This window comes from Misgurnus anguillicaudatus, chromosome 12 (genome assembly GCF_027580225.2).
Source record: "Misgurnus anguillicaudatus chromosome 12, ASM2758022v2, whole genome shotgun sequence".
Taxonomy (NCBI): domain Eukaryota; kingdom Metazoa; phylum Chordata; class Actinopteri; order Cypriniformes; family Cobitidae; genus Misgurnus; species Misgurnus anguillicaudatus.
In genome coordinates, this window is record NC_073348.2 from 25,249,535 (window position 1) to 25,266,264 (window position 16,730).

A 16,730-nucleotide genomic window follows, 5' to 3' on the forward strand; every position below is an offset into this window, starting at 1 on the left:
GAAGTTCCTTTTTGCTTCAATACTTGAATCACTGGCACACACCCACAAACACAATGAGTTCACATCAAGAGAGGTATTAGTTAGTTCTGTCCTATTCAATTCAGTTATACAGTGCTTAACATCTAATTTGCTGTAAAATATCTGGTAGTGTGAATGATAGCATAGATAAATGTTCAATAATGGACAGAGGAGATAAAGAAGAAAGGACTGTTGATCTCTACATCACTGCAGAGACTGTGAGAGATCTTAAACATAAGAAAGAGACAGAGGAATCCAACACAACAACAACCAAACCACCTGAACAAACAGGTACTGCATTTCTACTAATATGTTTTAATACTATAATAAAAACAATTATTTATGAAGACAGTGTAGGCATAATATACATTTATAGGCACAAATACTAAGAGTTTGCCTGTTTTTTTGTTTATTTGAGCTGCACAAAATGGTAAAGCGAATACACTAAAATGTGTCTGTTACTGTATTTACAGGAAGTGAGCATTTGAGGAAGAGAAGTTACAGATCAGTTACAGTGTGTTTGGTGCTGCTGTGTGTTCTTCTACTGACTGCAGTCATAGTGCTGTGTGTCCTGATCTATACAAACAATCAACAGTTTAACATCAAGACCAAAAACCTCACAGAAGAGAGGGATGAATTCATAGCGAAATACAACAATATCAGTAAACAGTTTAATGAACTGTGGAAACGTCTTTATGGTAATGTTGTACAACAACAATACAAATATTAAATATTTAAACAGATTTTTTTATTCATTGTGGTCAGAAATAAATATTTAGCAGGTGAGCAGCTGAGCTTTGTGTTTACAGATGGATGGATTTACAATCAATCTAGTTTGTACTTCATTTCATCTGAGAAGAAGAACTGGAATGACAGCAGAAGATACTGTAGAGAGAGAGGAGCAGATCTGATCATCATTAACAACAAAGATGAACAAGTGAGTGAAAGATACTGTGTGAAACGATTGCACCATGATATAAATTGACATTTTTCTTTATAGGATTTTGTTAAAATAACTTGTAAAGAACATGCCTGGATTGGTTTGTCTGACATTGATGAGGAGGACAAATGGAAATGGGTTGATGGCAGCACACTGAACTCTAGGTGAGAAATCACTAAATGTAACTGATTATAAACTAATAAATGATTTTCACAGTCAGTATCATATTACACAGAAAACAACACTGAAGATCTAATGATGATCTGTTGTTTCAGCTTCTGGGACAAATCATCTTCCAAAGCTGAGCCCAATGGTGGTAGAATAGAGAACTGTGCTTTGTCTTATCCACCAGGGTGGGCTGATTTTCCCTGTCATTATATTTTTAAATTTATCTGTGAGAAAAACATTTTTATATAAGAAACATACTTCTCAGAGGGTTATATTTTCCAGAACATAATCTCTGTTTTAGCATTTCTATATATGATGTGTGTGTGTGTGTGTGTGTGTGTGTGTGTGTGTGTGTGTGTGTGTGTGTGTGTGTGTGTGTGTGTGTGTGTGTGTGTGTGTGTGTGTGTGCGTGCGTGCGTGCGTGCGTGCGTGCGTGCGTGCGTGCGTGTACTAATACTATTAACCTATACGATTAGCAAGTTAAGTGGATTACATGAACATGCTGCAGCAAAGCGTTTTCTAACACCAGTCATTGTCAACATGTACCCTACTGTAAAATACATCACAAATAAAAGCAAGGTGGCTAGAAAAAACACGAGGGATATTTTATTTCAATGATACGAGTTAAAGAGTATAGAGACAGAGCGCAGTTATGCAAATTTGAGGATCACGCCCACCGGGGGCTAACAGAATCCAACCATCTCCATTGACTTTGTATTGCGAGAAGCCGCCTCCTTGTCATTTCTGGCTTATAACAAAAAACAGAATAATGTCTAAAAGCTGCTGTGTGACAACATGTACAGCTAACAAGCCAAAGAACCCAGAAATAAGTTTTTATAAGCTGTCGAGCCGTAAAACCCAGTCTTTAAGGGGAATAAAGTGGATCGCCGACTACGTTTCCACCTAGTGGACGCAGTTCTACTAATAGTATTACTTTGAAAAGTTGCCTGTTTCCATTTCTGTGTCTTTAAACGCTCGTTTTTGGGGGTCGACAGCTTATAAAAACTTATTTACAGATTAAACTTAAAAACAGAATAATACCTAAAAGCTGCTGTGTGACAAGGTGTACATCTTACAATCCCCCCAAAAAACAAATACGTTTTTAGAAGCTGTCGACTTTAAAGACACAGAAATGGAAACAGGAAACTTTTCATAGTACTCATATTAGTAAAACTGCGTCCAATAGGGGGAAACGTAGTCGGCGATCCACTTTATTCTCCTTAAAGGCTGGGTGTTACGGCTCGACAGCTTATAAAAACTTATTTCTGGGTTCTTTGGCTTGTTAGCTATAGATTTTGTCACACAGCAGCTTTTAGGCATTATTCAGTTTTTTGTTATAAGCCAGAAATGACAAGGAGGCGGCTTCTCGCAATACAAAGTCAATGGAGACGGTTGGATTCTGTTAGCCCCCGGTGGGCGTGGTTTTCAGGTTATGACGCACTGTGCTCTGTCTCTATAACAAATAAAACATTTTTAAAGAATTGTCTGTACTTCAGAACACGTTTCATTAAATTGGGAAGTTTGCTCATCACATAATGTTTTTAACAGAACCAAATGTTAATTTAGCCAGTATTCATTGTTGGGAAAATAATGCCAGATTACATTCTATTGTAAATTAAAGTTCCTTTATGCATAAATAACAATTCTGTAAAAACTCCCTTTCTGCATTAATAATTCTGCCACAAAAACATATAAGCAGTACATTGGCATTCACTGGCATTAGTTTGATACTATCTTGACAACACTATACGATAGCAGAATTAAAAAAGCAACTAAGAATTTTGAATCGCTGAAAATGGCAACAGGAGATATACAAATAAGTACTCTTCACATCTATGCCAACACTGATCCTATAAGAGGTAAAGTTTAACATTTCTTCATTTGTACTTAAAGTGCAGTATACATGCTTTAACCTGATGTTAGAGAGATTAACAATTTTTCTTCTTCATTTCCTCAGTGAGAGACTCCGTGAAGATTACATTTTACAGATCATTTACAGTGTGTGTGTTGGTGCTGTGTGTTCTTCTACTGACTGAAGTCATAGTGCTGTGTGTGACGTTCACTCAAGAGAGAGATCGGCTAACACTCAAGATTGACAACCTGACTAAAGTCACAGATTATTTAGTAACCAAATCTCAAAATCTCACCAATGAGAGAGATCAGCTAATGTGGGAGAAAAGTGAACTTCAGAAGAATTTTAACACAGCAGGTAAGATTCTTTGGTTTATTTATTAACTTGCTACAGTATATAACAGTAATGTGATTATTATATTTATACAGTAAGTTTTGTTCCAGTGCATATTGATTTTTATGCCTATTTCAACCTTACATGCAGATGTATATAATGCAGAAAACCGTTCACAAAACCCTTGACACCTTTACAATGGAAGTGGAAACTACATACTTGTCTGAAACAATCAGTTGTTATGACCCAGTCTCACAAAATTACGTACCTTTAGTCACTGATTTTTTTTAATTCTTTTTCGTGATAATTAATGATATCCTAACGCAAACACCAAATCTAACCCTAAACCGAAGTGACTATAGTTAGAAAATAGGACAAAGCAGTTGAGTAACCGGTACGTGACAATGACACATAAACAAAAATTCGTGATAAGACCACGAAAAACGTGGACATTCGTGACAGTATCACGAAAAGGAATGAAAAAATTGTGACTACAGGTATATAATTTCGTGAGACTGGGTAGTTGTATTCTGTGTTAATATTGTGCATTAAAATACTGTACAAATTACACTCTGCAAAAGTATTTAATTACTCATTACTGATTACTTTCTAAATCCTGTTTAGTAAATGATACAAAAAATAGGCTTGAAAATTAGGCTTGAATAAATCATATAAAAGTAAATTATTCTGGTCACATCTTTTAAGGTCCAATTCTCACTATTAACTAATTATTAACTACTTTTGCCTCAAAATAGTCCTAATTACAGTGTATTAATGCTTAGTTAAGTAGTTGTTACATTTAAAGAATGGTAGGAATTAGACTAAGGATGTAGAATAAGGTTTTGCAGAATCAGGCATTAATATTTGCTTTTTAAGTATTAATAAAAAGAAAAAGAAAACATGCATTATAATATTAGACTTTAAATTTACTTGTTAAATTCACTATTGTATTATATAAATTGTTTTACAGTCCATACAGAGTATTTAGTTTAATTACATCAGAAGTAACTGTAATTAAATTACTGGAAAAATAAAAGTAATCGCTTACTTTACTTTAAGAAAAATTGCAGTAACTAATTACTTAGTAACTAGTTACATCGAACACGGTATACTGGTACCTCAGAGGTACCTCATATCTTTAACTAAATGGTACATACTAGGACTTTTTTATGTACCTTTTTTCACTGACGTTGGTCACTGACAAATTACACAGTAGCAATTAGGAGAAATCATTATTATTTTTATACTAGATGAGAAAAGGACATCAACCGAACGGAAGAGTAAAATAATTTAATATGACAACCTGACCAATTACAGAGACCACTACAATTATAACAATATTTGTGGTTTTGCATAAAACAACTTGTTTAGTTTGGTGTAGGCTAGATAAGAACCAGGATCTAATAATTGAACTGATTGCTTTAACAGATGGATGGATTTACTATCAATTCAGTTTGTACTTCATTTCTTCTGAGAAGAAGAGCTGGAGTGAGAGCAGAAGTTACTGTAGAGATAGAGGAGCAGATCTTATCATAATTAACAACAAAGAGGAACAAGTGAGTAAAAGATAGTGTGTGAAACAATAGCACTATTATGATATAAATTGACACTGGTTTCTTCATAGGATTTTGTTAATAAAACTTGTAAAAACAACTTCTGGCTTGGTCTGACTGACAGTGATGAGGAGGGCAGATGGAAATGGGTTGATGGCAGCACAGTGAACACTGAGTGAGAAATCACTAAATTTAACTGATTATTATCCAATAAATGATTCTCACAGTCAGTATATCATATCACACAGAAAACAACACTGAAGATCTAATGATTATCTGTTGTTTCAGATTCTGGTGGCCTGGAGAACCCAACGATTATAAAGGTGCTGAAGATTGTGCTCTGTCTTATAAACCAGGGTGGAATGATGCGACATGTACGGATGCTTTTCAATCTATCTGTGAAAAAAGACTTTATTAAATGATAAATATACAGTACTTCTCAGCTGGCTATATCTACCACAACAAAATCTCTGTTTTGGCATTTTAATAATTATGCATCTAACTTTTTGTTTGAAATCATACATTTAATAAATAAAGCTTTTCAGTCGATTAATTTGATTGTATTTAGTAGTGTGTTTAGTATTGACTTATAAACTGATTATCTCTCATAATAGCTTAAGAATAAATATATCTCTGCAACAACATATTTTCATACTTAGCAGTAAGAACCTTATTCCAATTTTATATATATATATTTTTAACTAATTCAACACAACAGTCACAAAACGTTTTCTCACATCAGCCATTGTCAACATGTATCCTACTGTACAAGTATCTACATACATCACAAATAAAAGCAAGGTGGCTAGAAAAAACATGAGTGATATTTTATTTCAAAGATACGAGTTTAAGAATGTAACAAATTAAAGAGCTTTTAAAGAATTGTCTGTACTTCAGAACACATTTGATTAAACTGGGAAGTTCGCTCATCACAATGTATTTAACTGAACCATATCTCACGGCAAGTCGTGTTATAGTCACAAAACATTTGATTCTTTTTTCATGTTTATGGTACGATATTCTGCTTTTTTCGTGCCATTGAGCACGAATGTTTTTTTTTCGTGTCACTCAGCACAAATTTTTATAAATAGTTTTTGTGTACGTGGCACGACTTTCTTTTCCTGTCATTTTATGTATTGTTCTCTCATTGTTTTTTCTTATTTTAAAATCATTGTTGCTAGGTGTTGGAGTTAGATTATAATTTTATGTATTGGTTTCTACATGTTTTTCTTCCGCTTTTAAAACTATTTTCGCTTGGGGTTTGGGTTAGGATGTCTGAAATGTAACAGAAAGTGATTCTAACCTCAACCCTAAGACACAATGGTAAAAAAAATTACCTCACCGTTTTTAAAACGTCCTCACAAGGTCAAAAAGTTACTGGTATTACCATCTTAAATGTCCCCACACCGTAGGTACAGGGTCAGTCATACACCTTTTCCAATAAAGCAATAAAGCAAAAGAAACGTTGCACCGACATGAATTGTCAACTAATCTTGTCCTGGGAAACAATAAATCTCAAATTGGACAGGTCTCTCACGGTGTTCCTCAAGGATCGGTTTTGGGTCCCATATTGTTTAGTGTCTATATGCTTCCTCTGGGGCAAATTATTAGGAAATATGGCTTGGGATATCATTTCTATGCTGATGACACCCAAATCTACATCAGCTCCAAGTCTGATTCTACTCGCACCTCCACAATTCTATCTGAGTGTGTGCAGGAAATAAGAACATGGATGCACCATAACTTCTTAAAATTAAATTGCTCGAAAACAGAGGTGTTACTTATTGGCACACCAGCCGTCATTCACAAAGGGAATAATCTTAATCTGACTATTTTATTGTAATGATATATATAACTATATATATATATATATATTAATATACAAGTTCATGCCAACTTATAGTGCTAACACCAACCCCTAATCTGTGATATCATAGTAAAGGTGCAGTGTGTGAATTTTAGCAGCATCTAGTGGTGAGGTTGCGAATTACATCAAACGGCTCACCCCTTGCTTTTGAAACGCATAAAACGATAAAAACTTCTCATTCTAAGGTAATAAAAACCTAAGGGTTCATTATGAAAGGTTTTTATACACCCCTGATAATATAGTTTTGTATATTATTCTGCATTTCTGTCAAGAGATCCTTCTAAAAAATACACACTGCACCTTTAATACTTGTCATTGTTGCTGTAAACTGAAGTTCCTCATAAATACTTGAATTTATTTGGCAAACAAGTTCCTTTATGCATCAAATCATGCCAATTAAACCCACATGAGCAGTACAGTAACATTCAGTTGTATTAGTTTGCTGCCATGTTATCATCTTGATTGTACGGTAAATGACATACAGTATACAGAAAACTACAACAGCGAAAATGGATAACTTTAATATTTATGTCAATGCTGATGCTATAAGAAGTGAACTTGGAAAGAAGATTGCAGATTCTAACCCAACAAAAACCTCACCATCTCCACAACTCACAGGTACTAAGTTTAATTATCAATACCAATATCATTATTTGTTTTTAAGTACATGCTTTTAATTGATGTTAGTCATGATAAATGGACAAAAAAGGGTAACCTTATGCTTGTTGTCCTCAGTGAAAGACCCTGTGAAGATCAGAAGTTACAGATCAGTTACAGTGTGTTTGGTGGTGCTGTGTGTTCTTCTACTGACTGCAGTCACAGTGCTGTGTGTGAAGTTCACTCAAGAGAGAAATCAGCTAACACTCAAGAATGACAATCTGACAAAACTCTTTGAAAATGTGACCAATGAGAGAAATCAGCTAATGTGGGAGAAAAGTGAACTTCAGAAAAATCTCAATAAATCAGGTAAGTTTTGATCTATTTATTAGGTTGCTATATAACACTAAGTATAGTATTATTTATAGTACAGATTTTTATAGAATAATTTATATGGAAATAGTTATGCAGGAACTCTAATGTAACACCAAACCATTTGTAAAAACCAGAAATACTAGTAAGATATTCATAGGTGACACCTTTTGTGAAGTGGACACTTCACACTACTTGTCTACAACAACCGGTTTGTGTTGTGCTTTGTTAATATTGTGCTCACAGACACAATAGCATTCAGGAAGGTATGGAGATATATTTACAGACCAATGAGAAATAGAGCTAGACATATACAGCTATAAAAACCAATCTTACTCACAGACGAGTGAAATCAATTAAGATGACAACATGCCCAATTATAGAGACCCATAGAAATAAAACAATATTTGTTTTTATATAATACAACTTGTTTAGTTTGGTGTAAATACGAACCAGGATCTAATTGAACTGACTGTCTTAACAGATGGATGGATTTACTATCAATCCAGTTTTTACTTCATTTCATATGTGTGGATGAACTGGAGTGCAAGCAGAAGATACTGTAGAGAGAGAGGAGCAGATCTGATCATCATTAACAACAAAGAGGAACAAGTGAGTAAAAGATACTGCGTGAAACGATTGCACCATTATGATATAAATGGTATGTTGTTTTGTTTCTTCATAGAATTTTGTTAGCAAAATGTATGGTCTACCACAAATCTGGATTGGTTTGACTTACAGTGATGAGGAAGGCAGATGGAAATGGGTTGATAACAGCACACTGAGCTCTAGGTGAGAAATCACTAAATTTAACTGATTATTATCCAATAAATGATTCTAATAGGCTTTATGCCCAGCTGAACTACTTCCTGACTTCAGCCAGCTCCTTGTTTCCTGTCTGCCATTATTGGACAAACTGATTAATCCAGGTGTGTCTGATTATTGTTGTTGTGACTACTGAGGTCAGGCACACCTGGATTAATCAGTTTGTCCAATAATGGCAGACAGGAAACAATGAGCTGGCTGAAGTTCAGGAAGTAGTGCAGCTGGGCATAAAGCCTATTGATCTGTAGTTTCAGCTTCTGGGCGTCTGGAGAACACAAAGTGAAAAGAGGAGAGAACTGTGCCATGTCTTATTTTCCGGGGTGGTATGTTTACCCATGTTATAAACTGTTTCCATTTGTTTGTGAGAATTTTTTTTGTTTGCTTGTTATTGTTTAAATATCTTGTTATATTATGTTATAACAAACAGATTACATTTCTAATCCTTTAATAATAAACTATTAGTTCACAAATGTTTCCTTATATACTACACAACAAGTAATACTATATTTATCTTAACTATGTAATGACACAATGAGAACTATACTTATTTACAGACTTAAAAGGCCTGAAATGAATCACTTTATACACTACTATCATGTTTACTGATATGAAACTGTTGTTAACTTGTATAAATGCTAATCGAAGATGCTGTAAAACAAGAAGAAAACGAACAACCACAACAACTTCCTACAAAAGGATGCTGAATAATACTTTATGAGGCAGATTATTTTTAGTTTGTTTATTAGGTGTTATTTTGATTGGAAAAGCATGCAGGGTAATCAATGTTGAGAATACCAGTTTTTAACAGAGGATACTGATATACAAAACATCCATACAATTCTCAAACTAAATAAGTTTAATTTTCATACGGCAAAATTGCTTTTGTGAATTCATATTATTATGTTGTTTATAATAATAAGATAAATGTACTTTATGAAGCACAATTGTACTATGTTCAGTTTCACAATTTAACATCAACAACATTTTATAAAGCTTATTATTAATAAAAAGAAACAAATCTTGAAAAATGTTGCTGTTCAAGTACTTTTTTGTTTGTTTCAAGGATGTTTAGATTTACAGAATAAATAAAATGCTGCTTAATTTTTTTGCTGAGTACTTTTTTGCTGTTTTCATTAAAAATACATTGCAAAAAATGATTTTCAAGAAAACAGTTTCTTAGTATTTTTGTCTTGTTTTCAGTAAAAATATCAGACAATTTTTAAATTAAGATGCTTTTTCTTAATGAACAAAACAACCCAAGAAAATAAGTCTGACCAAAAATATCAAATTTAAGCGATTTTGTGCATAAAACAAGCAAAAAAATCTGCCAATGGGGTAAGCAAAAAAATCTTAAAATTTTTTAAAAAGCACTAAATTCAAGAAAAAATCAAGACAATTTTGCTTACCCCATTGTCAGATTTTTTTGCTGGTTTTATGCACAAAATCACTTAAATTTGATATTTTTGGTCTATAAAAACTAGATTTATTTTCTTGGGTCGTTTTGCTTATCAAGAAAAAGCATCTTAATTTAAGATTTTTAGATATTTTTACTAAAACAAGACAAAAATACTAATAATTTTTTTCTTGAAAATCATTTTTTGTAGTGTAATTAACCTACTTATTTTCTACATTTCATAAAAATAGTAAACACATGAAATACCCATGAGCTATTTTTTTCTTAATTAGGCTACTCCATTAAAGTTATCAGTTCAAAACATTTACATTTTTGTCTACAAAACTAATTTTAGACATTTATGCATACAGTAAGCATTTCGATTTGTAAGGTCAAGAGAAACATTTCACTCATGCAGGGCTAGCTCATGGAGACATGGGGCCCAAGCAAGATCATGAAGATGGGCCCCAATGGTAGCACTTTAATTCTCTATTTATTATTTGCAATGAATTGTCATGTGTGCATTACTCAGATCTTTTAACATTAACTCTTTGTGGGGCATGGCTCAATGCAAAGTTTTTTTCTGCTAGCCTGGTCAGGCAAGTGGTTTAAAGTTTTACTTGCCTTGCCAAAATTTTCACTGGCTATAAATAAACTAGCCTAAATTTGATACATTACAAATACTTTTAAATTGTTACACATATTTAGATCTTTTAATATTAAATGAGTAGAAATATGATTATTTGATTAGCATATTGATTTATGGTTTGTGCCCCTAAATTTTCTGGTTGCGCCCCTAAAATTTTCAGTTGGGGGCCACTGTGCTCCTAGTGAAAAAAGTTAGTCTGGAGCCCTGGTAAGTTAAAAATAGATTAAAATAAATAATAAATAATAATAAATAATAAAAAAGTCACACGCTCTGTTACTGTTCTGTGTGACCTGGCATTTGTGTTCCTGAATGTAGCAAGTTCCTTAACATATCATTATTTTAGAGAAGTTCCTTTTTTTGCATAAATACAGTTACTCGACACAATGAGTTCACATCAAGAGAGGTAGTAGTGTGTTCTGTACTAGTTATACCCTCCTATGCACGATTGACTTCAGTTCTACAGTAGTTAACATCTCATTTGTAGTCAAATATCTGATATTGTGAATGATAGCATAGATAAATTCTCAATAATGGACAGGGAAGAAACAGAAGAAAGGACTGTTGATCTCTACATCACTGCAGAGACTGTGAGAGATCTTAAACATAAGAAAGAGGTGGAGGAATCCAACACAACAATAACCAAACCAGCTGAACATACAGGTACTGCGTTTCTGCTGATATATTTCCTAATACATATATAATAGCACAATAGAAAATAAATAAAAGCAAAAAATAAAGGAAGTATTGTTATGAGAGTTTGTGTCTCTCATCTACAGGATGTGAGTGTGTGAAGATCAGAAGTTACAGATCAGTTTCAGTGTGTTTGGTGCTGCTGTGTGTTCTTCTACTGACTGCAGTCATAGTGCTGTGTGTCCTGATCAAAAACCTCACAAAAGAGAAAGACCGGCTACTACTAAATTATGAAAATTTGACAACAGAGAATAACAGATTATTAACCAACCTTAAAGAACAAAGAGAGCAGTTGATTATTCTAAAAGCAGGTATTCCGGAAATACACTAAAGCATTTAAAAATAAATGATACTGTACAAAAATGCATAATTCAGTACGAGGGAAAATAATGGGCTATAGCTAAACTTTTTGTGTTTACAGATGGATGGATTTACTATCACTTCAGTTTGTACTTTATTTCATTGGAGTGGAAGAACTGGACTGAGAGCAGAAGATACTGTAGAGAGAAAGGAGCAGATCTGATCATCATTAACAACAAAGAGGAACAAGTCAGTGAAAGTGTGTGTTTTAATAGTACAAGTATATGCAGTTGTTACATCTTCTCATTATTGTTTTTCTTGTCAGGATTATTTTAAGAACATTGTTCATACAGATTACTGGATTGGTTTGACTGACAGTGCTGTAGAGGGCAGATGGAAATGGGTTGATGGCAGCACACTGACCCTTAAGTGAGAAATCACTAAATTTAACTGATTATTATCCAATAAATGATTCAGTATCATATCACACAGAAAACAACACTGACGATCTAATGATGATCTGTTCTTTCAGCTTCTGGGATAATTAATCTGCCAAAGCTGAGCCCAATGGTGGAACAGAAGAGAACTGTACAGCAACTTATTTACAAGGCTGGGCTGATTACTCATGTACTACAAGAGATTTCAGATGGATCTGTGAGAAAAAACTTTTTTTAATGAGCTGTTAAATGAGATGCGTTAGTAAATTGTGGAAACCAGAACTTTCAAGTCAAATTGTACAGTCTGAGCAGGAAACGTTAACTAATTAATATAAGTCAAACATACAGTATACTTATTCAACCCAGTATCACGAAATTACGTACATGTAGTAACGTGGGTTTGACAGTCTTTTCCGTGGCACTGTCACGTTGTTCTGTGTTTTCACATGACCTTATCACGTATTTCTGTTTATGTGTCATTGTCACGTATTGGTTACTCAACTGTTTTGTTTCAAACCATTGTTGCTTCGGTTTAGGGTTAGATTTACATAAAATGACATCCTTACACAAACCCAACACTAACCCTAACACCAGGCGACAATGTTTTAAAAATCAGAAAATATAAAAAAAATCAGAAAAAAATAGTACAAACCAATACTTAAAGTTAGCCTGGCTCCGCCCTCCTATGTTCTTCCGGTTAATTGTCATTTTGCTTCAGAAGAACGTCTGGGACTGCTCTGTAGAGTTTCGTTTTCTCCGGCAAAAATCTGCAGGTCCAATCAGCGAACAGCGGGGAGTGGCTCAGAACGCAGACGTTGAGGTCGTGCGCCAGACTGAGTGACCCTCCTTAACGGAAGTAACGCTTTGCAATGGAGCATGGCCAGACTCTCTGTACAAATGAATGTACGAGAGTCTGGTTGCACCAGGCTAACTTAAAGTCACATCCTAACGCAAACGCCAAATCTAACCCTTAACCAAAACAACAATGGTTTGAAAACAGGACGAAACAGTTGAGTAACCAATACGTGACAATGACACGTAAACAAAAATATGTGATATGGTCATGAACAACACGGAAAATCCTGACAGTGTCACGGAAGGGATTCACAAATTTGCGTGACTATAGGTACATAATTTCGTGATACAGAGTTGACAACTTAGAGTAAACCTCCACAGCTTTTTATAATTTCTACTATTATGACTATGCAAAAAATTGTTTTACGTGATACATTCTAATAATATTTTCTGTAAAATATTTTGATTGTGTTTGGTTGTGTGTCTTTGATGTTTGCATCAATGTGATTGTGACTGTATGCTGTGATGATTTCTTGTGCAGGCTGTAGTAAATAAAGTATTAGTGGAACAAACAATATATGTTGGTAGCTCTGTATCTGTGCTTTTTGTAAAAGCCCACAAGTAACGATCATTTTTACATACGTTTCAAAATATTCCCTTTATTTTCCTTTGGTCAGACAAACATATTACTCCATGTGTCTGCAGTAGGGCCTACCTGACATGTGCATGTAAATTCTTTACCATTCCCTAACTACATAATGAAATTAAGAGACCACTCCAGTTTTGCCTTTAATCATCATTTCTACATGCAGGCCTATAATAACCATTTCTGTCCAGGGTCTGTTGAAATCTAATATAAGCAAACCTCAGGAGTGACATAATGTCACCCAACAGCAAAACACTGAGTGCATACCAAGACTAGTGCAAGATTGAAAAGGGGTGGTGCAAGCACCTGAAACATCCGGTTGTGTTGTGGTTAATATTGTGCTCAAAAGCAATACCTGCAAAGGCTGTGTTAGTGTCAAATTTGTAACCAGTAACATACTACAAGTACTCTATGGTACTAGCAGAATGTCATTGAGAGAGCTGGTTTGTCTGAAGTTGTGTTTTTATTACAGTTACAAACAGATTTGATAGATGACACAGCTATAAACACATAGAAGCGATGTCAACATTCAAGTTTTGCTAACATTTAAGATAACAACCTGACCGATCATAGGCCAATGATATAATGAAATTAATTGTGGTTATACAGCAGTTAGGGGGCGTGCACACCAACGCTTTTATGCCGCGGACGGCGCATGTTTTCAATTGTTTCCAATGGAAGCTCAGCGTTTTTCAAATAGGCCAGCAGCTAGCGGTTTTCTTGCGCGCTGAGGGCCGGCGCCCGGCGGTTTTTCCGCGCTCGGCGCTGAGCGCCGAGAGTTGAAAGATATTCAACTTTGGAAGAAAAGCTCCGCTCGTCAATGTCAGTTTTCACACGGCCGCCAAATCACAGTGGAGGAGGGGCGGGACATTACCACAGCAACCAACCGGCTCGCAGCTGAAGTATCACAGCTACCAAAGCGCTCATCTGAAGAAAGCTGGCACTCAGCGTCCTCAAGGCGTTTTCAGCCGCGTTTAAAAGTTTTGGTGTGTCCAAAGTCACAAAAAAATCCCCTCTGAAACTTGTCTTGTCAACAGGAAATATAACCTATAGATGAACTTCATCAAAATTTAGACCTGCACGTGAATATTTATAATATTTCATAAGATAGATCACGCTTATTAAATTATTTACAGTTCATACTTTTATACAGCACTAACATAAAACTGTTATCAACTTCCAGAAATGCTAAGTGAAGCTGCTGTGTGAAACTGGAAGAAGACGCAAACCATGGCAACTGCAACTTATCATACAGGAAGTTGAATAACACTTTATGACGCAAATTATTTTAAGTGTGAATTGAGGCTATAAGTGCATTTCTTTGGAACAGCATGCAGGAAAGTCAATGTTGAGAAATAGTAACAACTACAACCGGGAAGTAGTGAAAGCCTAAACCTCCATACACACGGTATTTATTCATTTTTTTTAAAAAACGTATAAACTTAAAATGAGGGATGTGCATATTATATAGCTGCTTTAATTTTCATAACTCATACAGTATTGTCCAGACTCATCTCTTAAATTAAAGATTAGCATTTAAATTGAACATTTAACAACATTTGTTGCTGTCCATGTACATTTTTGCTTGTTTACAGGATGTTTTGATTTTTTTCTGTATTTAAATTACAGATGATGACGTTTTTGTTTGCTGTGTTCTTGTACAGAAATTGTAATGTTTTGCCATTAAGCATATTACATTAACTGTATCAAGAGTTTTTGTATGATTGACAGGAATTTAAAGTTATAGATTATACAGATATTAAAGGGGATATTGGTTACTGTAAATGTTGTTAGTGTAGATTCATTAGGATGCACACACTGCAAAAAAATGACTTTCTTACTTAGTATTTTTGTCTAGTTTTCAGTAAAAAATATCTAAAAATTCTTAAATAAAGATGTATTTTCTTGATAAGCAAAATAAACTAGGAAAATAAGTCTAGCTTAAGAAAAAATGTCTTATTCCATTTGCAGATTTTTTTTTTGCTTGTTTTAAGCATAAATTTGCTTACATTTTTTTCTGTCAATGTGTGATGTCTAAAATCTAAAAAGAGGAGGTAATGCTGTAAACTTATTTACAGTAACTGCATGGCTACAGTCTGCTCTGCAATTCATTTTCAAATGTATTCTATTTCACAGGTTGGATGTCAAATTACATTTAATTTCACATTATTATTATTGTTTTATTGCAGGAAAACATATGATGGACAGAAGAGATGAGATGTCTGTGGTTACATTTGTTAGTGTGAATACCATAGGACCACATGACATAACACAGGCTGACCAAATCACAGAAATGCATGAGCATGAGGGTAGCAAGATTAAAAAAATGACTTTCTTACTTAGTATTTCTGTCTTGCGATGTTTAAAATCTAAAAAGAGGAGGTAATGCTGTAAACCTATTTACAGTAACTACATGGCTACACTGTAAACAATTCTTGTAGAAATTACAGTATTACTGGGTATTACTGGCAACTAGCTGCCAGTAACTTACTGTAGATTTTACATTTATGTTATATACTGGCAACAGTTTGTTCAAAGTTAAATGAACATGAAACCTTTTCAGTCTTTATCTTCTACAGTAAGTTACTTGCAACCAGCTGCATAATTACAGCAAGTTTTTTACAGTGTACAGTCTGCTCTGCAATTCATTTCACATTATTAGAGATACATGAGCATGAGGGTAGCAAGATTATTTTCTTAAATGTAGACAAATATAATAAATAAATAAAATACTAAGTTTTTTAGTACATTTTTTTGCAGTACATACTTTGATAGTGTTATCAGACTTTTGACAGTGTTATCTGATCTGATCTGTTTCCAATAGTTTTACATATCTGCTATGGTAAACAGAAAAATTAAGAGCCATGAAAGATATTTAAAGCTGCGTCTTTAATTTCCAGGAGGTGATTTTATGAAGAAAGGAAGACAGAGGTCAACCACAGTGTGTTTGGTGATGCTGTGTGTTTTTCTGCTGACTGCAGTCATAGTGCTGTGTGTGCAGTTCACAAAGGAAACAAACCTGTTACAGATTAAGATAGAGAATCTCAACGACAGGCGTATGGAACAGGGTGAGATCTTTGTATAAAATGCCAACCAAACCGTTTTTATATAACTGAAATAAAATTCATCAGATGGACTGAAAAATAAAAATAGAGCAGCCAATAAGTCTGTACAATAGATGGTCACCCCTATATTCCTATTTAAATATTATATGAATTAATAGTTTGCTTTAGGCTTATCTTGAGTGTTTATATTAATAGATCGGAGCCCAAATAATCCCAAATGGATAACACAC

At 34.3% G+C, this 16,730-nt stretch overlaps 2 protein-coding genes across 6 annotated transcripts in view; one reads left to right on the plus strand and one right to left on the minus strand.

The window, feature by feature from the left end:
- cadm2a (cell adhesion molecule 2a) overlaps nt 1-16,730 on the minus strand; it is a 670,454-nt gene that overhangs the window by 129,397 nt on the left and 524,327 nt on the right. The window lies entirely within an intron of this gene.
- On the plus strand, nt 180-11,990 carry LOC141369097 (uncharacterized). The gene is made up of 12 exons (XM_073874663.1): nt 180-309; nt 492-716; nt 828-955; nt 1,019-1,122; nt 1,234-1,311; nt 4,624-4,867; nt 4,936-5,039; nt 5,153-5,221; nt 11,052-11,227; nt 11,344-11,568; nt 11,679-11,806; nt 11,883-11,990. Exons 1-12 carry the CDS (start codon nt 180-182, stop codon nt 11,988-11,990), a joined length of 1,719 nt encoding a protein of 572 aa, XP_073730764.1.

Bases quoted from the DNA above. Each gene is read 5' to 3' on its own strand.
- LOC141369097 (XM_073874663.1), top strand. From the start codon at position 180: ATGGACAGAGGAGATAAAGAAGAAAGGACTGTTGATCTCTACATCACT. The intron at 717-827 runs GTAATGTTGTAC...TTGTGTTTACAG, and splicing joins ACTGTGGAAACGTCTTTATG to ATGGATGGATTTACAATCAA. The intron at 1,123-1,233 runs GTGAGAAATCAC...CTGTTGTTTCAG, and splicing joins GGCAGCACACTGAACTCTAG to CTTCTGGGACAAATCATCTT.